Here is a 22,525-nt window from a genome sequence, read left to right as displayed (position 1 = left end):
ATTCATCCTGCACACTGTGGCGCGTATAGACACTATACATTCATCCTGCACACTGTGGCGCGTATAGACACTATACATTCATCCTGCACACTGTGGCGCGTATAGACACTATACATTCATCCTGCACACTGTGGCGCGTATAGACACTATACATTGATCCTGCACACTGTGGCGCGTATAGACACTATACATTGATCCTGCACACTGTGGCGCGTATAGACACTATACATTCATCCTGTACACTGTGGCGCATATAGACACTATACATTCATCCTGCACACTGTGGCGCATATAGACACTATACATTCATCCTGCACACTGTGGCGCGTATAGACACTATACATTCATCCTGTACATTGTGGCGCGTATAGACACTATACATTCATCCTGCACACTGTGGCGCGTATAGACACTATACATTCATCCTGCACACTGTGGCGCATATAGACACTATACATTCATCCTGCACACTGTGGCGCGTATAGACACTATACATTCATCCTGCACACTGTGGCGCATATAGACACTATACATTCATCCTGCACACTGTGGCGCGTATAGACACTATACATTCATCCTGTACATTCTGGCGCGTATAGACACTACACATTCACCCTGTACACTTTGTGGCGCATATAGACACTATACATTCATTCTGCACACTCAGTGGCGTGTATATACACTATACATTCATTCTGCACTCTGGCACGTATAGACATACATTCATTCTGCACACTGTGGCGCGTATAGACATTCTGCACACGCTGCGACACGTATACACTATACATTCATCCTGCACACTGTGGCGCATATAGACACTATACATTCATCCTGCACACTGTGGCGCGTATAGACACTATACATTCATCCTGTACATTGTGGCGCGTATAGACACTATACATTCATCCTGCACACTGTGGCGCGTATAGACACTATACATTCATCCTGCACACTGTGGCGCGTATAGACACTATACATTGATCCTGCACACTGTGGCGCGTATAGACACTATACATTGATCCTGCACACTGTGGCGCATATAGACACTATACATTCATCCTGCACACTGTGGCGCATATAGACACTATACATTCATCCTGCACACTGTGGCGCGTATAGACACTATACATTCATCCTGTACATTCTGGCGCGTATAGACACTACACATTCACCCTGTACACTTTGTGGCGCATATAGACACTATACATTCATTCTGCACTCTGGCACGTATAGACATACATTCATTCTGCACACTGTGGCGCGTATAGACATTCTGCACACGCTGCGACACGTATACACTATACATTCATCCTGAACACTGGCGCGTATATACACTAGACATTCATTCTGCACACTCAGTGGCACATATATACACTATACATTCATTCTGCACACTCAGTGGCGTGTATATACACTATACATTCATTCTGCACACTGTGCAGAATGAATGTATATAGTGTCTATATGTGCCAGTGTGCAGAATGAATGTCTAGTGTCTATATGTGCCACAGTGTGCGCAGAATCAGTGTATAGTGTTTGTATGCGCCACAGAGTGTGGCACATATAGACACTATATACACTCATTCTGCACACTCTGTGGCACATATAGACACTATATACATTCATTCTGCACACTCTGTGGCACATATAGACACTATACATTACAAACAGGTTTGGCTAGAAGGGAGTTTTTATACTGACATTTTGAATGCATGTAAATACAGAATATAAAAGCCACTCACTTGCTTTGCTTTTGCTTAGCTCATTACCTCAATCTCTGCGACTAAAGTAACACTGTAGTGTTAGGCTCTAGACTGTAAGCTCTTGTGATCACTGCACTCTATGGTCGTTCTGTCATTATGAAATCTGCAGGTTGTGATCTAGTCTATAACAGTCCTGTATGATCTCCCATCTACTATGCAATATTGCTGTATGTCCCACCCACTATGTACAGGGCTACAGGACCCTTGTGGTACATTACAAATGGCAGATAATATATTATATTGTGTATTGTAGTTTATACCATTTTGGGAAGCAGTGAAATAACTCTCAAAGTAGCAAATGAGTTATTTTTAGGACTGAATGGCAGTAACACTTTAATACAAGGACAAAGGACTGATGCAGGTCCAGTCAGCATTGCGAGTAGTTGTACGATTATCGGATAACGGTGCATACGCAGGACCCAGTCTACCAGAACGGGTCCTGCTACCACGCACACAGATCCCCAAAGTTGCTACCACCTTGAGACGCATAAGGGGGGGGTCGTCTAACCAGCATTTCCGGGAACTGGGCGTGTCGCCCCCGTTTTTCCCGGACTGCCGAGGCCAGAAGGTACATCAGTGGACGCAGATATCCTGGCTTCCCAGGCCGCTGCTGCGGCTGAAGGCGATACGGACGCTGCAATCGGATCACTATTGCTGTCAGGAGGCGCCTGCTTCCTATAGCACCTCCTGCAGTAGTTTAATATATGCTGGACGGTATTCCAATGCTGCAGCTCAGCAATATCGCCCGGACCTGAATCCGGCCCCAAGTCTCTGTACACAGACACCCAGGAGTCACATGGTAAACGGTCTGTTTATTGAGGAAACCCGTTAGTGCAATTAGCATCATACATGGATATAAACACATATAGGATCTGCTACATAAACACTTCTGTTAGACACCTCTATAATATAATGCAGCTGTGAGAACGGGAAGGGGGGGTGTTTGGGACAACACGTCAAGTCACCCATTACTGGCAGTATCATGTACAGAAAGCATTGCAGGGGATGAAGAACAGGACACACAGTGTAACAGTACAATGAGAGAGACCCGAGTACAGAAGAGATTGCGTCTGACAAAGGAAAGGCGATACCTTGGTGGCTTGCAGCACTGCGCTAGGCCCATTGGCATCTGTAAGACTTGGCATGAATGCGACCACACATTATTCCACAGCCCTGTGCCAAACACGATCACTAAACTGCTTGTAGGACCATTAAAACGTGCGTAATACATATTTCATTACCCTGAACCATTCCATCTGAAAGGAACAGATGATCGATCTATGTAACATTACGATCTCTGTCACCTAGGCTGCAGTCCTGCTGTTTGTAGGAAGCATCTGACCAGTGATTGGATCTCTCTATACAGTGAGAAGGGGAGAGCGGGGGTCTATAGGGCACCAGCCACAGGCGGTGGGACATAGTGGTTACATGTGAATGATGTATGAGGACCGAGGTGTAACAGCTATGGGTGCAGTATTGCACTTCAAGTTTTAAAGGACGTTTAACAAAACTGTTGGAAATTAAGCCTCAGCGCCCGGCTGATAACCTGTAGCGCCCAGGGATTCTCCAGAATGCATTGGTTCGTAATAAGATAAGAGACAATCGTATGAGAACATTGGCGAGACGTTTGGTTTGCAGATGACTTTTAGCGCCAAGCCCTTTAACAGGAGCAGATTATAAATCAGTGGGAATTAATTAAACAGGAGTATTTTACTTTTTTTATTTTAAACAATGATGGGACGCTGTATACCGTGAATACAGTTCCTGCAAGTGTATACTGCGTGGAGGCTGCAGAGACCGATGGTATAGTGACGTTATTCACCCCTAGAGAACAGAGTCTTCCATGCCCACACAATATGGCTGCTGTCAGGGGGACGGGTAGCACATGAGGGGTACTGTACTGTAGGGTACAAGCTGCCATTGTACATTGGATCAGAATGTATTTTACAGGCTCTTTAAGCAGTTGAGGTATCAGAGCAATCTAACCTGTTGGTGTAGTAAGTGCACTTAAAGGATTGCGGACAACCCCGGTAATAAAACAATCCGACTCTCACACCGCAAAAATCCAATTCCAGGAGGCAGATAAAGATATATATATATATTATACGGAGCTTTATAAAGAGGGTGATAAACATGTTCTCTGTTTGGGGTGGGGAGGGGGATAAATCCATAAATCTTTCTTTGATATGAATAATTTATCGGCCTATCTGTTCCCAGAACAAGGTCCATGTTATATACCTATAAAATAAAATAGAAATGAGACTTTACACTCTTTGATGGGAGGCTGAACTGTGACACTATAGCAAAAAGTGGAAAAACCTCTGACAACTAGAAATAGGCAGAAATTCATCACTCACGTTTAAAAAAAAAAAAAATTTTTTTTTGTTTTGCAAATAAATTGTTTTGTTTTTTTCCTCTTAATATTATAGAATGTTTCTTCCAGTCTCCCTCTGGTGGCCGTGCGGGGTAACGCACCAGCAGTGGCTCAGTAATGTTCGGGACTGGTTAAGCCGATGCTATCGCTTTTTCATCTTCTTGGATTTTTCCAGCTTTACTTTTCTTTTCAGCTCCTCCTCTTCTCGTCTCTGCTCCTCCAGGTCCTCCTGGATTCCCAATCGCAGGCTGAAGACGAAAAAAAAAACAAGAGATTACAAACACACTCTGAAACGGAACCTCCACAAAAGGGTGACCTTATATACAAAGGCCGCACCATCACTCAGAAGGGGTGAACCGTACATGAATTCCTCATCTGTGGATTGTGTGCCTGATTCCCTATGTGATCGCAGCTGCGATTATGCACGGAGGTCTGCTGCGAATATACTGTATGCTAATAAATGCAACCGCACAGCCAGCATAGAGTCGCCCACTATGCCATCTCACACCCACCTGGCAGTCCTGCGTATATACATCAGGAACATCAAGTAACATCATCATCCCCTCATGCAGAATAACAGCAGCCCTGACTCAGAAATTGCTAACCTCATTACACGCAGTGCTCGAGCTGCGTAGGCCATCGCAGTAGCCAATTTATGCATGCAACGGCGTTCAAACGGACAGGCACGCCTGTGTTTCTACAACCACTCCCCCGTCTCACTCTGCGATGGCTTTCTATGTGCGCGAGTGATTGCAGTGCGATCACAATGCTAACTGTGATAACGGGGTAATTTGCTCGGCAGAGGGTGGATTGGTGCAGTGTTTAGGTGCTTAATGAGGGTCTACACACACACACAGCTTTCAAGTAAAACAAATGAGATGGTGCTTTACTTCCAGCAGGGGAAAATAGGTACAACACAAAGGAATAGAAAATAATAAACAGCCTAGCCCCTGTTTGTGGTCCCCCCTTGCCTCCTGCAAGGTCCAGACACAGGCCTCCTGGCCCCCAGTGGCTCGCTCAGCTTCACTGGGCTCATCCCACATGGACTGTTTCCAACAGCAGCCTGACTGGTCTGCCTTCACATCAGCCCACACCTGAGCTCTATTCACAAGGCAGCCCTTACACCACTTCCCAGAATCCTTCTCTTCTCTGTGTGGGCAGATCTCTCCTGCCCCACACAGAATCTGCTGCTCACCAGTGCCATCTCTGGTGATACTGCCAACTAACTCATATACGCACACTGCGGTGCATGTGACGTAGGCACCATCGACCGATCTGCGTGCGCTTTTGTAGTTGTGACCAGAGATGAACCAGGCCTTAGGTTCTGTGACAATCTCCCTCGCTGAGGTCTCACATGCCGAGACCCCGTATTTCAGCCTTTCCTGATCAGGTTTCTTTTGTTGCCCTTACATCATGTAACACCGCTTTATCCAACACTATACTAGTTGTCTGTCATTCGGGTGACCTATTAAGCACTGAAAGCAGCCAGCATGGTAACGCGGGGGGTATGAGCGGTTCTGCTGCTGCAGGTGTACAGGGGCGATGTGGTTACTACCCTGCCGGATGCCAGGAGAGTCACCCTGCTGCAAGGAAAGCCGCAGTGCTCGCCTTTATGAGGTGTCTGGCAGCCACCTACCTGCTCCCCTGCACCTCTCCCAGCGCTGACCGTGTCACATGTGCTGGGGGTGACAAGTGCCGGACAGACACCCTGGACATCGCCCTCGCTTCCCGCTATGAATCTTTTACTATACAACAGAGTAAGCTCTTACAGGATGTGTCCACATACATCTGTCCTCCGTGCGCTACAAGTCACGCTACACATAACGCGGGAGCATCTTTTGACTCTGTAGCGCCGAGCGGCTTTGCGTGTACATTTTTCCCTTCTAAATGCATCTTATTGGCACAGCTATGTGACTAGGAGGCACAAGCAGCCTCTGCTGAATAAATGATATGCGGCATGCCTATATTCTGTGTGTCAGTGACTGAGCGTGTAATGTAGCTTTTCCCATGCAGATACACTCACAGTCGCACACAGAATATAGGCATGCTGCATGTCCATTTAATCAGCAGAAGCCGCTTGTGTCGCGGCGCAGTGCAAATAAGACACATTTGAAGGGAAAAGTTGCACGCAGAGACGCTCAGCGCTACAGAGTCATACATACATACATACAGAATCTTTCCTGACTACGGAGGTGTCCAAATACATCTTACTTAACATCCCTTCTAGTCAGACAATGCCGGTCGCTGGCACTGAGACGTAGCATTCCGCATACAGATACAGTCGCACACAGAATATAAGCATGCCGAATATCATTTTAATCAGCAGAAGCTGCTTGTGTGTCCTATTCACATCACTGAAAGAGACATTTAAAAAGATAGAAAGTTGCCCGAAAAAGGCGCTCGGCGCTATCAAGTCGCACAGTGCTCACGTGTTACATTTAACGCGACTTGTGCACAGAAGTAAGATGTATGTGGACATATCTGTACTAGGCTGTTTGCAGACCTTCAATGTCATTCCCAACAGGACCTGCCCAACAAGGGACTTAAGTTAGGCGTCGAAATGCCAACACCTATCTAAATCCCAACACCCCGATCGTCCTGTGAAGGGTAAGTCTAACACTTGCTGGGAGAGGCTAGGGGAAGGGGGGAGGATAGGCACAGGCACCCCCCCGGGAGGGTTAGGCTTAGGAACTCCTGGGTTAGGAAGAAGGGGGGGTTTGGGGTACTTACCAAAGCCCGTCAGGATCTCGAGCCGTCGGTATTTCAATCCCATTCCGTACCTGGACATTGGCTTCCTACATATGTGACCCAGTCCATATTTCCTCTAGAGCACTATAGACCTTTATTTTACCATTACAGGTTTGTGCTGACCAGAAAAGGACACAAGTAACCGCGCTAATGGAATCCACTCCCCGCAGCCCTCAGCCCATCATACCTTCTGGCCTCCTCTTTCTGCTGCTCTCGGAAGCTGCTCTCCATATATCGCAGAGCGTAGTCACTCTCGTCCTTGTACCTGGAAACAGCACGACACATGGGCACATTAAATCACATCATCAATAATACTAAATACGTACATTTTGGGCAGCGCACTGGGCCTAACAGTGCCACACTAAAGAAAACACCCTGACTGAAGCTGGCGAGGTGAGGCACACCTGAAACGTACACTGGGTCGAGTATAACGGCTATGTGCCTCTGTGTCTATGATCACAGCAATATGCCTGCTCAGGTCAGTCAGAGCACAGACAATGAAGGGTCAGCACCATGGCAAGGCCGCCATATAGGCTGAAAGCAGGTACAGGAGACTGTTACATAGAGGATTTCTGATAGGAAGTTCACTGTACACTTCCTATGCATCACACCATTACGTTCATTACAAACGGGATTCAGAAGCTGCATATGGTAGTTTAAAAATCTGCTGTCCCTCTGGAGAGAAAGAGGAGAGAGCGTGAACACAAGAGTCTCTATTCCGAGACCAGTAGTAGACTCTCCAGCTGATGTGAGACTGCGAGTCCCAGAATCTGAGTGGCAAGGCATGCTGATAATTCCAATACAGCTGGAGAGCCTCGGAGTGCCAAAGCCCAGACTGAGCCTAGGTTATATAGAGTGAATACAGAAGGGGAGGGGGGGGTCTGCCTGTATAACACCTGCCCAGTAATAGTAAAGCACCAGCATCACAAGCGTGGGGGGGGGGGGGGGGCTGCCTGTATAACACCTGCCCAGCAATAGTAGTGCACCAGCTCAGTATCACAAGGGGGGGCTGCCTGTATAACACCTGCCCAGTGATAGTAAAGCACCAGCATCACAAGCGTGGGGGGGGGGGGGGGGCTGCCTGTATAACACCTGCCCAGTAATAGTAAAGCACCAGCATCACAAGCGTGGGGGGGGCTGCCTGTATAACACCTGCCCAGTGATAGTAAAGCACCAGCATCACAAGCGTGGGGGGGCTGCCTGTATAAAACCTGCCCAGTAATAGTAAAGCACCAGCATCACAAGCGTGGGGGGGGCTGCCTGTATAAAACCTGCCCAGCAATACTCTTCCACTTACTTTGATCGGTCATAACCAAATATTTCCCGGATATGCTTTGAGATCTCATCCTGCGGCCCTTCGGTATCATCAATGAAATCTTCCATCTCGGAATCATATTCCTCGTCTTCGAGCGCGCGCTTATAGGAGCTGGTTATCGGTGGCAGAGGAGGACCTGCGCAAGACAGAGGACTGGAGTTACGGACACAAAATAATAAATAATTCACACCGACAGGATAAGCACATCACAGGCACGCAAGGTCTCCTCGGACACTGGCCGGTCCTCCGTCACATTCCCTCCTCCCAATTACGGGAATCAGTTTGTGTACGGTGGCAATATTAGGCCAATATCCGATGTCCCAAGAAAAAGACCATACACCCCCACAGGCACAGGAGGCGTTAACTGGAGTGGGGACACAATGAAGGTTCAACTATAAATAACTCTTCCCTTACTGCCCGGCAATAAAGAAGTATGGTCTGACAGCCATGTATCTCATTCTGCATTAGTTATGGCATTGTTAGTATAGGAGGCCGACAACACAGGAGCTAGGGACCCATCTATAGAAACAGAATTATCACCAGGGTCAGTGCGGGGCCAGGCTACATCTCACTTGTAGCACACAGGCATAGAAAGCCTAAACCCAATTAGCGTTTTTGTTATGCATGCTGTACATGAGTAAGAGAACATTACGGTTCACTATATATATATATATATTTACAGGTTCTTTATATCATTGTTCTCTGTACATACCATCTGACGGGAGTAAGGACAGTCACATCAGAGTGTAACCCTTACTATGGGATTTGCATGGCTACTCAGGAAGGTGAAATGGCTAGCCCCACATTTGGGATGACTATGTAACAGTCATGTGGGTACAAACTATTTACACAGCTTAAGGTGGGTCACACAGACTATATGTCGTCCTATGCGGCAGATCGGGCCAACATATCGTCTGCATCAGCCAGCGTGTACGCACCCAGTGTCGGTCATCGCGTCGACAGAACTACGGTATGCTGCTCAATCTGTCAATGTGATGGACACCGGGCAGGTGAATGGAGCGGACAGGCAACGGATAGAGTAGGGTGTGCCGGCTGCCCGATAGGTCAGGAGTCGCATCGTTGGGTACACACATCGGTAAGTGTGTACCGAGCTTAAGTTTCATTACACAGTCGTGCCAACCAAGCTTTAGTTGAATATAAATCTTAAATACCTGGAGGTCGTGCCGTAAGTCTATGCCCAGATGGAGGTGGTCCAGGTCTCATTCCGTTCATTTGCCCGGGTCTTATTCCATTTACTGGCCCATTCACAGATTTAGGAACAAAGTTTTTGGATGAAATGGTTTCTGACACAACTGTACATTTGGGTTTTGATCCAGCCACCGCTGGTGAAATACTAACCGGCCTAGCCGGAGCGTAACTAGCAGAAGGCCTTGAAGAACCTAAAGGTGGACCACCATGTGGACGCAAAGAAGAGCCAGGTTCTTTACCCATAGGAATGCTTTTAGGCTTACTAGCCAACGAGGGCGTTCCACTGGCTGGTCGAGCAGACCCAGATACGTTGGATGGACGTGAAGCGCTGGTGCTACTGGTTAAGTGTCCGCCTCTGCTCAGGTTTGATGAACTAGAGTTGCCAGGATGTTTGACCAACCCGGAGGCACTGGAGGGCCGTGCGGAGCTAGATCCAGAGCTGGCAGGAGGACGTACAGAACCAGAGGTGGTGGGAGATTTCGTGGAACCAGAGCTTGGCACTGGCCGGGCAGAAGCAGGAAGTGATCCCCCAGAAGAACGTCCGGAACTAGAAATTCCTGTACTGGAAAGCCGTGAAGTGCCGGATCCACTGGAAGGCCGCACGGAACCATGACCAATGCCTCCTGATGGAGGCTTCCCAGAACTTGACCCCCTAGAATGAGCAGCCTCCTTCAGCTTTCCATTTGTGTTTTCTGACCTAGAAGAGGAAGACTGCTTTACACCAAGATCTTTGCCAGATGAGGACTTGGAATTCCCATGAGAGGACACCTTTGAGACTTTACTGTGCGAGACAGAATCCTGTTTCTGTGACCTGTGGCTTATATCCGATTGTTTCTTATTAATTGTCCCCTTTTCTGCACTTTGTATTTTGTCACGATGATGAGGATGATGATTGCTTTTGGACCTAGAGCTGGTCTTTAAAGTTTGGTCCTCGGAACGGCTCACTTTGGAAGAGGAATGTTTCTCTGAAGAGCTCTTACTGACTTTCACTATCTGGCTATTAGATTTTGACTGTTTTTCGAAGGATTTATCCCCTTTGTGATTTTTCCTCTCCAAAAATTCCAGTTCTCGGATCTCCTCAGCTGTCCTTGGTCTTTCGTGGTTCTTCTTCACAGGCTTTATAATTTCCACTGGCTCGTATTGTTTTTTCTCCGCAAGTCGCAGTAACTCTGCAAAGTTCATGACTGGTGGAGGCGGCTTTTTTACACCGGAAAGCTTTGGTTTTTTAGGCGGCGGTGGTGGCGGCTCCTCCACCTCCTCCTCCTCTTGCTCAGACTCTGTCTGGGAAAACTCGAACATTTCCTCCTCTGTCAGGTACTCATCGTTCTCCGTGTGATGGCTGGCATTGGGGTCTGGCTGCGGGCTCGAACCGCGCTTCCTAGGTTTCTCTTCCAGCGGAATGCCATTGTAGCCCTTAAAATTGTCCTTGGTTCTGGAGGCCATGGCCCTCGCTTTCTTATCATGTTTCAGTTCTTTGCGTTTCGCCAAGAGGTCCTCTTTCATTCTTTTCTCTTTCAGTTCTAGATGAAATACAATAATATAATATGAAATACACAAATGGCAAACCAGGTAAACCAGTTATTTGTGCGATATTTACCAAAGCTGAGAAATAGCGAGAGAGAATAGAAAACATTCACGTACAGGTTAATGTAAGCGAGTGACCGCCATTGAACCAACTGTTAAAAGGGGAGTTTCACGTTCTTTATAAATAAACCAACGCTTAAATCGATATTGTATACTATAGGGACTAAAGCAGGTCTGGACAGTTGTATGTACATATTGCATGCTCAGCTGACAAGGTGGGAATACAGCACTTGGATTTTCTAACCCCGAAGGGAGCAAGTTTTTTGGTGCAGCAACACTTTGATGGAGCTCTGCAGCGCACGCTGAATGCTCAGCAGATAACACTGTGCCCGTAATACGCTGCAAAACCCCAGAGAAGCTCCGCACACCTCATCACTTCTGGGGTATATGTACTAAGCACTGGGGTATATGTACTAAGCAAGCCATCGCTTCTCGGCATGTTACGCAGGATATCGGAAACGTCACTACTATTCAAAGCAAAACACGCCATGTCTTTCTTTCTATCATATTGGTTTTCCATTTTTTGCTTAAACAACCCCAAGAAGTGTCGACTTGCTGCGTGAATTTACCCTCTAATAGGAAAATAGTGTCAGGTAAGTACATCAACCTGCTCAAAGTAGTGCGTACTAAGAGACAGGAGGGGGGTGGGGGAACGAGTAAGGGGAGGGGGGGGGAACGAGCAAGGGGGGGGGGGGGGAGAGAGGGAACGAGCAAGGGGAGGGGGGGGGGGGGAGAGAGGGAACTAGAAAGGGGAGGGGGGGGGGGGAGAGGGAACTAGAAAGGGGAGGGGGGGGAGAGGGAACTAGAAAGGGGAGGGGGGGGAGAGGGAACTAGAAAGGGGAGGGGGGGGAGAGGGAACTAGAAAGGGGAGGGGGGGGAGAGGGAACTAGAAAGGGGAGGGGGGGGAGAGGGAACTAGAAAGGGGAGGGGGGGAGAGAGGGAACTAGAAAGGGGAGGGGGGAGAGAGGGAACTAGAAAGGGGAGGGGGGAGAGAGGGAACTAGAAAGGGATGGGGGGGGGGAGAGGGAACTAGAAAGGGATGGGGGGGGGGGAGAGGGAACTAGAAAGGGGAGGGGGGGGGGGAGAGGGAACTAGAAAGGGATGGGGGGGGAGAGGGAACTAGAAAGGGGAGGGGGGGGGAGAGGGAACTAGAAAGGGGAGGGGGGGGAGAGGGAACTAGAAAGGGGAGGGGGGGGGGGAACTAGAAAGGGGAGGGGGGGGGGAACTAGAAAGGGGAGGGGGGGGAGTCGAGGTGCGGGGGAAGGGAATGAGAAAGGGGGAGGAGAAGGGCGTGCAGAGGAGGGAGAGGGAACTAGAAAAGGGTGAGCGGATTGGGAGGAAAAAATAAAAAGATTGGAAGAAAAGTGATTGGGCCTCATAAGTTTGTATATAATAGTAAATAGTACATGCCATACCGTGCAGTAAGTAATCATCACCATGTTAGGTCACAGAAGGGCCAGTAGGCTCCCCAACGATGGAGATATGGAGCGAGGTAAGACCACACAGAGGTGGCTATAGGATTACCTTTCTGCCGGCTCTCATCCTCCTTCCGCCGGAGAAAAGCCTGCACCGCCGCCGACTGCACCCCTTTCACCTTGGGGTCCTTCTTGGGAGGTCCCACAGCCAAGCTGTACCGCTTCTGCCAGGAACAGGAAGACAGTCATTTATACACGTGGCCCAACAGACGCCCCCCTATACACATGGCCCAACAGGCGCCCCCCTATCAGCCAGGCTCACAGAGAAGACGCTGCCTGCTGCCGCCGTTATAGAGACAGGGATCTGCTTAGGGGTTCCCTCCTTCCCAAGGAGACAGACAAGGGGGTGTATGGTTGTCTGGCTATATCCTTACACACAATGCTCAGCTGCCTTATGGAGTGTGACTGGGACTGTACCGGCCAATAGCAGAGAAAGGATTAAACAATTTATATTGTCCTAATTAACAAACACTGCTGTGCTGGATCGCTCATACATACAACACGTGCTGCAGCATGTACTTATAGAGCCGTCACATAACGTAAGCCAAAGCGCTACAACGGCGAGTAATGAAGGAAGAGGGCGAGAGCAGAACCTTCAGCCGCTGGACACAACAGGCTGGAGATTCTCCAATTGTTTTTCTAGAAATAGAGCGTCTCATTCCCGGTAATACCAGTTTTATACAAGAGCTGGAAATGCAGCCAGAAACGTACTATAGTCGCTCCTGCCAGGTCACAGCTCCCCCTCCTCACATGTCACCTGGGACATCAGGTCTCCACATCTGCACACACAACAAACTCATTAGGGCTTATACATCTAGCCGCTGTCGCAGCAATTCCCCGCTCTACTGGTCGGCAGTAATCAGGAATATTCCAACATGTTTAAAAAAAATTATTTTTATTTTAAATCTTGATTCCCCAATCCCGACCCAAAAGTGCTTGTAACGGGCGAGTCGGGGAATTTTACCCGATCCATCGAGGGTGGCAGGTCTGCAGGATGGGGCCTTTAGTCTACGCTCAGGGAGTTATTGTTATTATACTACCGTGCACCAAGCGTTAGAAGGAAGCCTGTAAGAGAATGGGAGGTTTCCCTCACGCCAATGCCGCTTCTGCCCAGGAAACAGACTGCTCTGGGCACTGTGCCCATAAGCTGGCTGGTGGCTGTTACTCTCAGAGTAGCTAATCCCTGGGGGGAGGACATTAATACAGAAAGGACTAATATGATGTGATCTAGAATATGCCATTACATTTCGGTAAATAGGGTAGAAGTTTTTAATCACACTCCAGTAATGTAAAACAGTCGCAAAATATACCACCATATAAACCGACCCGATCACTCGCCGCTGGCTGGTCAGCTCATGAATCCTACACCCGGCCTACAGTTCTGATGTCAGCAATTACCAGTCACGTATCACTAACAACACGATGCTTGGAGCCTGCGGGTTGGCCAACGAGGTCACAACTAGTGCGCACCACAGAACACAATAAAAGGGAAACATATTGGGGGCGATTAAAGTCATACTCAGGGATTTACCTCCCTATCCAAGTTCTAGTCCAGGGGTTCCCAAACTCAGCCCTCAAGGAACAAGAAAACACTGCGCTCTAGTAACTATGTTGGGACATAGACAATATCACATATATGTGTATAAATGAGGTCTAAATAGACCAATTTACTCAGCACATAAATAACAATAAATGCAAATAATTAGCTAATGTCTAGAGTAGAGGACTGGAGTAGACCAGGGGCCTGATTCAGACCCACTCGCAAGCGGCTGTCCGCTCGCAAGTGGGTCGATGTTGTGCACTGCGCATGCGCACGACGGCGGGAGCTCCGTCGTGCGCATGCGCCAGACGCGACGAGCGAAGGAAAGTCCTTCGCTCGTTGTGTCTGATCAAAGGGGGCGTGCTGTCGATGTTGATTGACAGCACGCCCCCTTTGGTGGGCGTGCCTCCCTGACGGGGGCGTTCCCAAGGGAACGCCTACCGTCAGAAGCCGGCCCACTGACATCACTAGTGATGTCAGTGGGAGTGATTTTGGCTCTGATAGAGCCAAAATCACTCCGGGCCTTGCGGTTGAAAACCTCAACCGCAGGCTCCGGCTCGCAGTTTCGATGATCGCGACCATCAAACTGCACGCTCGTATAGGCTGTGGGTGGTGACCCACAGCTATACGAGCGTCCAGGAGGACGCTCCAGAATTATGGAGGGCGGCCCTCATTCAGAGCGTGCGCTCTGCTCAGAGCGTACGGCTCTGAATGAGGGCCCAGGTTCCTAGTCCGCATACACAAATAATGTATCATTAAGCAAATAGATAGAACTCTAGATACAAATATTAAAATACAAACCAATAAACACATAAAATATCATTATACTAATAAATGTGCCGCAGGTTAATGCAAATTAATTAGGCACATAGAATCTTGAATATTATATATTAGTCCTTTTGAGTCATTAGTGTCACCCTCTAAATGCAATGTTTTCTTGTGTCAGCCCTCAAGGAACCCCAAGAGACCAGGGCCCTCATTCAGAGCCGGACGCTCTGAGCAGAGCGCTCGCTCTGAATGAGGGCCGTCCTCCATAAAAATGGAGCGTCCTCCTGGACGCTCGTATAGCTGTGGGTCACCACCCACAGCACATACGAGCGTGCAGGATGATGGTCGCGATGCTCTTGACCATCGCCAGTGCGACCAGAAGCCTGTGGTCGGGGTTTTCGACCACAAGCCCTGGAGTGATTTTGACTCTATCAGAGCCAAAATCACTCCCACTGACATCACTAGTGATGTCAGTGGGCCGGCTTCTGACGGTAGGCGTTCCCTTGGGAACGCCTCCGTCTGGCAGGCACGCCCCCGGCACACCCACCAAAGGGGGCGTGCTGTCAATCAACATCGACAGCACGCCCCCTTTGATCAGACACAACGAGCGAAGTAAAGTCCTTCGCTCGTCGCGTCTGGCGCATGCGCACGACGGAGCTCCCTCCGTCGTGCGCATGCGCAGTGCACACCATCGACCCACTTGCGAGCGGACAGCCGCTTGCGAGTGGGTCTGAATGAGGCCCCAGGTTTTAAGGATATTCATGCTTGTGCATAGATGGTATAATCAAACTGGCTGAGGTACTAATTAATCCACCTGTGCTTAAGTATGGATATCCAGAAAACCTGGACTGTTAGGGTGTCTTGAGGACCTGAATCAGAGAAGGACGGTAATGCGATCGCAGCTGCAAAAATACGGCACTCACTCGATCTGCGTACATAATCGCCATTTTGTTCACCTCGGTATAAGACCGAGCTTGTGAAACCCTGCGCTATTCAATACTTCCCACAACTAGCCCCAAGGATGCACTTATCGCAGATCTCCGCTCCCACCCGCCTGAGGGACAAGCAGAAATCCGCATTAAGTAGACCCCCGAAACGTATACAGCAGCGCTTTATTACTGACCGATAAGTAAATGAGGAGAGAAGGGCGGCCACCGGGTAACCAGTCAGCCAAGTGCAGGTTTAGCGTAGTATTTGCCATTAACAGAGAATATATACATGGAATGACAAGAAGCACTGAGAATGCTGTCACTTTATATCTATAGGGCAGAGATGAGCAGTTTGGGACGTTACAATGTAACAGTCATGTTTCCTGCTGTAGAGACTTATCACAGCCTCAGAGGGGCACAGCTGCTGTAATGATGTAACACTGTCATCACGTGTAACGCTCGCAGCCAGCTCCCCAAGCTGGAGTACTAGCATTAGGGCTCATTCACACAGCACCTATACGATGCAGCATACTGACAGCATGTAGTAAGCGCGAGACACAGGCAAGCGCGCAAAAGCTATAAACCGGACCATAAGAAACCAGAAATTCATTCTATATTTAATGCACATTTCAGACATTTGTTATAGATGCTTGTATAAGATGTACTGTGGAATATATATATTTTCACATACATACACTAATAAATAATGTAGACGGCACCTAGGGAAGAGCATAGTTAGCAGTCGGGAGTGTGGTGTTGGCTCTCTCGGACATTTCAGCATTACCATCTGTGAAGTGAACATTCTTCAATACTTAAAAGACGTTGTACTGTAATGTACATGCTACATGAAATGTGTCAACACTAAACCTTGGCCCAAGTGTCACAGCCCACGATTCGCGGGAGCTGGCGCAATCCTGGCAGGATAGTCACTAGATTTACAGGGGAAATTAGTATGAAGCAAAACCAGTTGCTGCTAGAAATCTTGTGATCATCTCGCCAGAATTGTGCCAGCTCCTGCAAATTATGGGCATGACATTTGGCCTCATGTGCCCGTGGGACGTGTGCTGGGTCTACTGTAATACTTTATATTAAAGACTAACAGGAAATAAATGCAATAAACCGTAAAGCAACTTTGCAGTGCCCTATACAAGCTGTGGTTACTCACATAAGTTGTAGTTTACTGTGTATCTGACCTTGAGAACAGTCATTAGGATCATCGATCCCTACAGAAGTGATAAAATACGCCGTGGTTTCCATGGTGGATGGTAAGACACGTCTGGGGCACAGCAGTAACTAACGCGCTGCACTGTAAGAACATTAACTTCCCCGACACTCTGATCATTTCCTCGGGTGGACTTGTGATGTGACTGGGACCTGAGAGTACAGCTGTACATACAGCCAGGCAATGTGACAGCTGTTACTATATGGTGAATTCCCAATTACCAAGATCAAAACCAGTAATGTCCCGGGTCAGCCCACAGCAAACACCACAACAGGTTTTTTTTTTTCTACTAATGTACATTGTAACACACTGGGTGGAATTCAATTGATTTTGCGGCCCGCATCTCCCGTCTAAAGTGACAGGAGATCGCGGGCCGCTATTCAATTGTGCCAGTGTTTCACGCTGATAGCACCCAAAGTGGTCGTGTTTAGCCACGTTAAACGGCTAACCCCGACCAAAGTGCTGGGCGCCCAAACAGGACACTTTTCAACGATTTCAGCCCGCACCCCTCGGGGGCTGTGAGCTGAAATTGAGCTCTAGCAGCTGATCGCACCTGACAGGAGCAACAATAGAATAGCTCCGTCGGGTGCGAAGGGGGGAATAATCAATTGAATTCCGCCCCTTGAGTTGTATACCAGGTTCCCGCTGCTGTGCAACTACACATGCCAGCATGCCCTGCTACAGCTTTACTATTAGGGCATGCTGGGATGTGTAGTTCCACAGCAGCTGGAGGGTTGCTTGTTGGATACCCTGGTGTATACCATCTACCCAAGGGAAGGGGGGAGGCAAAACTCCCAAATGACTGACACTGTAGACTAGGGATATCACAGAGGCATAGACAGTAACGTTACTGGATCCTGGTGGATGGCCCAGAGGTCTTCGCGTATTTTATCCCAGGAATGGAGAAACCAGCAGGATAGATGGAGACGGAAGATGGCAGCTATCAACATTAAAAGGGAGTACTCCCAAAGGTTAGAGGCACAACTGAATAAATACCAGGATGCAAGCAGGCAGTGTCCCCGGACAGCATTTATAGAGGGATGACTGCGTTATATTACAGCCGGGCTTGCGTCTGACCATCAGACCACTGTACATTATATTGCATTAACACTATAGGTTTACCAAAGCCATTTACTCTACAATACACCAGATGAAAATATTTTTATGCAAGATTGGTCATTCTAATGCAGAGCCACAAAGACTAAGCCTCAAACAGCTGTTTACCGGGGCTCCAACACAGGACACTGTACTGGGATTACTGTACAATGAGAATTTACAATGCTAATTGGTCTGCCTGAGATTAAAGCACTTATAGTTATTTAGACTGTACATCACATGCGTCGCCGAGCATCGTGTACATAAAATAGGTGAACTGTTTAAAGTTAACTAATCAGGTCTTTCAGCAGCCGGTAGCAAAGCAGAGTAGCGTACGAGTGGCAGCTTGGCAGAGTCGGTGCGGGGTACGCACCAGGTGGTTTGATGGATAAAACACAGGGACAGTGACCGTGCTGTTACATGAATAGCCTCAGCTTTATGTGCCCTATATCATATCCGAAGATACAGACTCAGATATAATGCTCTATCAGACAAGCAGGACTTCCACACAAATGCACCAGGGCTTACAGAGAAGGTCACAGACAGGACGGCAGGCAGGGATGGGGGGATGGGGGGCAGTACCCAGGCACTGGCCAACGAAGGCGTTTGGCAGATCCCGTTCCTGTAGATTCGGCAGTCACGCTGAATAGATAAAGCAAGATTTCATTTTGTGGCACAATATAGGAGATCGGGCAATTACAGGGAAGAGATTGAAGTCAGATGCATCTGTGGTCTTGGAAGTGGAATGTCACTATATACCTTATAATGGGATGCAGTCTCCCCCTCTCAGTTACACTTTAGCAAAGAAGAGGTTTTCTAGGCAATCAATAGTGGCAAGTATAACAGACAGGTGCCATGGTAAACCATACTGAAGTTTAGAAGAAAGTATTAAGGGTTAAAGAACATAATGTAGAGGGAGTAAGGAGGCTCAACGGGCAGCACAGACGGTGTAAGGGTTAGCGTTACTGCCTCACGGCACTGAGGTCCTGGGTTCAATTCCCACTACGGCCCTAGCTGTGTGGAGTTTGTATATTCTCCCTGTGCTTTACACTCCAAAAATATACTGGTAGGTTAATTGGGTCCCAACAGAAATTATGCCTAGTAAGTGTATAGTAGGGAATATAGATTGTAAGCTCCACTGGGGCAGGGACTGATGTGAATGGACAAATATTCTCTGTAAAGCGCTGCGGAATATGTGTGCGCTATATACATAACTGGTAATAAACAGACGCCTAGGTGCAGATTTATGTTACAGGGATTCTACTAAAGACCGGGAACCATAAAACAAACAGGTGGCACACACAAAGACCACCTATGGGGGAATTCAATGGGCCGTTATGCCGGGCTATGCACATATCACTCATGTACTGTAACGCTTACATCACAAGTCTCCTCTTGCACCTCTCTAAGGCGCGAGGAAAAGCTTGTAATACGGGCGCGATGTGCTGTTCCAGAACGTCGCGGCTCGTCCATCGCTTTGAATTAAATCCTCATACTGTTGTAAACATGTGACAAAAGCTTTAGCGCACTGGATGAGGCCATAATTTACTTTTTGAAAGAACAGCTGTAGACTGTCAGGGTAATCCTGAGCTTCACCTACATGATTCACCCCTGAAATGTTGATGAGGGGGGTTTATGGGTCTAAATGGAAAAAAAATGGGCAAAGTGTTTTACAGCAAAGTAGGTTGTATGGTGCCAGGTGGGGTGTAGATACACAATACAGTAATGCCCCAGCAACGGTCTGTGCACCCACCCAGCATATCAATATGTTACTAAATAGGATTATAACCACCCAAGTGAGCCTTCACTCCCAGTGCTGCAACAAAACCTGCTCCTCTAGCAGCAGCACTGTGCTCTGCTGCATGCAATATCCCTGGATGACTTAAAATGACTGGCATGGACTTGGCGAGTTGTGACCAGACATTGTACTAAGTTGTGTGCAGCAAAGCAGCAACAAACTCTGCTTAAAGCATGACAAAAAGGTGGCCGTGGATGTGAGGCTGGAAATAGCTCACAGCCCAATATACTCAACAACAGGTCAGGGCAGCCAACAGAAGATTTGGACAGACAGCTGCTGACGAAGCAGCATCCCCTCCCCCCAGCTCTCTGCAAACATTACTCATGTAATTAGTACATGTGCACTGTGCAGTTCCATTTACCAACTTACATTACACATACAATAGGTCTCAGTGTGTGGATGTCAGCTCCTAGTAAATGAACAGCCCTTATCATGCCAGGCCTACTGTAACCCCCCCAGCACCGTACCCTCAGCGTTACTGTGCTCACAGCTGTTATTCACCAACACAGGCCGTCAGCCATACACAACGCCGATGGAGCTGATGCTTCCAGGAATACAGACACCACTAAGAGGCCCATAACCCACATGCAACCTGCAAGTGGGTTATAGGGTTACATATGCGTCGGTAAAATGACAGGCGTCTAGATTTAGACGCCTGTCATTTAACCCTCGCCAAGATGAAGTAGTCTGGAAGCCGCCGGTCGGCATTGCGTCCGCCAGCTTCCTAAACGTATACTGTCCCTTCCCAATGCACCCCAGCACTGCAAGTCTTACACCCCCCACCACTGCCCAGAGTTACCCAACTTCACCAAATAGCCCCCTTTCGGTCCATTCCATCCAGATACCCCCACCCAGCCAGGTACCCCATCCCCCTTCTACAGTCCATTCCAGCCAGGTAGCCCCCCCACCCCATCCCCCCTCTACAGTCCATTCCAGCCAGGTAGCACCCCCACCCCATCCCCCCTCTACAGTCCATTCCAGCCAGGTAGCACCCCCACCCCATCCCCCCTCTACAGTCCATTCCAGCCAGGTAGCCCCCCCACCCCACCTCTACAGTCCATTCCAGCCAGGTAGCCCCCCCACCCCATCCCCCCTCTACAGTCCATTCCAGCCAGGTAGCCCCCCCACCCCATCCCCCCTCTACAGTCCATTCCAGCCAGGTAGCCCCCCCACCCCATCCCCCCTCTACAGTCCATTCCAGCCAGGTAGCCCCCCACCCCATCCCCCCTCTACAGTCCATTCCAGCCAGGTAGCCCCCCCACCCCATCCCCCCTCTACAGTCCATTCCAGCCAGGTAGCCCCCCCACCCCATCCCCCCTCTACAGTCCATTCCAGCCAGGTAGCCCCCCCACCCCATCCCCCCTCTACAGTCCATTCCAGCCAGGTAGCCCCCTACCCCATCCCCCTTCTACACTCCATTCCAGCCAGGTAGCCCCCCACCCCATCCCCCCTCTACAGTCCATTCCAGCCAGGTAGCCCCCCACCCCATCCCCCCTCTACAGTCCATTCCAGCCAGGTAGCCCCCCCATCCCATCCCCCCTCTACAGTCCATTCCAGCCAGGTAGCCCCCCCACCCCATCCCCCCTCTACAGTCCATTCCAGCCAGGTAGCCCCCTACCCCATCCCCCTTCTACACTCCATTCCAGCCAGGTAGCCCCCCACCCCATCCCCCCTCTACACTCCATTCCAGCCAGGTAGCCCCCCACCCCATCCCCCCTCTACACTCCATTCCAGCCAGGTAGCCCCCCACCCCATCCCCCCTCTACACTCCATTCCAGCCAGGTAGCCCCCCACCCCATCCCCCCTCTACAGTCCATTCCAGCCAGGTACCACCCTACAGTCTATCCCAGCCAGGTGCCCCCCATCCCCCCTCTACAGTACATTCCAGCCTGGTATCCCCCTCCCCTCTTCAGTCCCCACCCCCATGGACAGGGTAGTTTAAGCCTGAGACTAATGAAGATGCCGATGATAAGACTCCATAGAGCAACTATCCCTCACACACACCGTGCCCCCCACTCCCCCGGGCTCTCACCGTGGCGCCGTCATTGCCCTGTTTGGCAGCGGCCACTTTCAGGACGTTGTAGAAATCCATGCCGAGGGTCTCCTCCTGGCGCCGGGCTCCCAGCGGCCGGGGAGGCAGAGTGCACCCCGGAGAGTGTCGTACTTCTCCTCCAGAAACTACCAGAGCTTCTCACCGTCACGTCATGTACAGCCTTGACGTCACTTCCGCCCACAGTGAGGCCTGCGTGGTCTATACCTGCCAGCAGAGGCGTACACATCTACATCATGACGTCACTTCCGCCCACAACAAGGGCTGGCCGTAGTATTAGACCTTAAATCCTGACGTCACTTCCGCCTACAGCGCGGTCTGGCTGAACCAAGTCTACCAGAAGCGTCTCACACGTCACCACGTCTGGCGGACGTGCATTACACCAAGCCCTGTGGTGCCCGGTCACAAGATGGTTGCTTTGCAGTCACCAATAATGTAAACATTGTGTAGGCACATGACATGTATCAGCTGTTGCTGTGAAAACAAACACAGGTGGCTGTAATTACCCATCAGAAAGAGTAACAGTATAAAGCAATACATGTACCAATAAAGATGGCCTCCCCTCTCCAGTCTGTGCTCAATGCTGCTGCTCAGCTCATCTTCCTGTACAAACGCTCTACATCTGCCTCCCCTCTACTACAAGCCCTGCACTGGC

At 49.2% G+C, this 22,525-nt stretch overlaps 1 protein-coding gene across 1 annotated transcript; it reads right to left on the bottom strand.

The window, feature by feature from the left end:
- Window positions 1-2,555: 2,555 nt before the first annotated feature.
- On the bottom strand, window positions 2,556-22,108 carry SPTY2D1 (SPT2 chromatin protein domain containing 1). Its single transcript, XM_088451784.1, has 6 exons — window positions 21,853-22,108; window positions 12,518-12,632; window positions 9,373-10,929; window positions 8,183-8,336; window positions 7,073-7,150; window positions 2,556-4,385 (listed from the first exon to the last, which is right to left on the bottom strand). The coding sequence occupies exons 1-6, from the start codon at window positions 21,910-21,912 to the stop codon at window positions 4,280-4,282; spliced, it is 2,070 nt and encodes a 689-aa protein (XP_088307910.1). The 5' UTR covers window positions 21,913-22,108; the 3' UTR covers window positions 2,556-4,279.
- Window positions 22,109-22,525: the final 417 nt, after the last annotated feature.

This window comes from Taudactylus pleione, unplaced genomic scaffold (genome assembly GCF_031769625.1).
Source record: "Taudactylus pleione unplaced genomic scaffold, aTauple2 ptg000027l, whole genome shotgun sequence".
Lineage (NCBI taxonomy): Eukaryota > Metazoa > Chordata > Amphibia > Anura > Myobatrachidae > Taudactylus > Taudactylus pleione.
The sequence above is the reverse complement of the archived record's forward strand: the minus strand, read 5'-3'. Positions and strand labels throughout refer to the sequence as shown.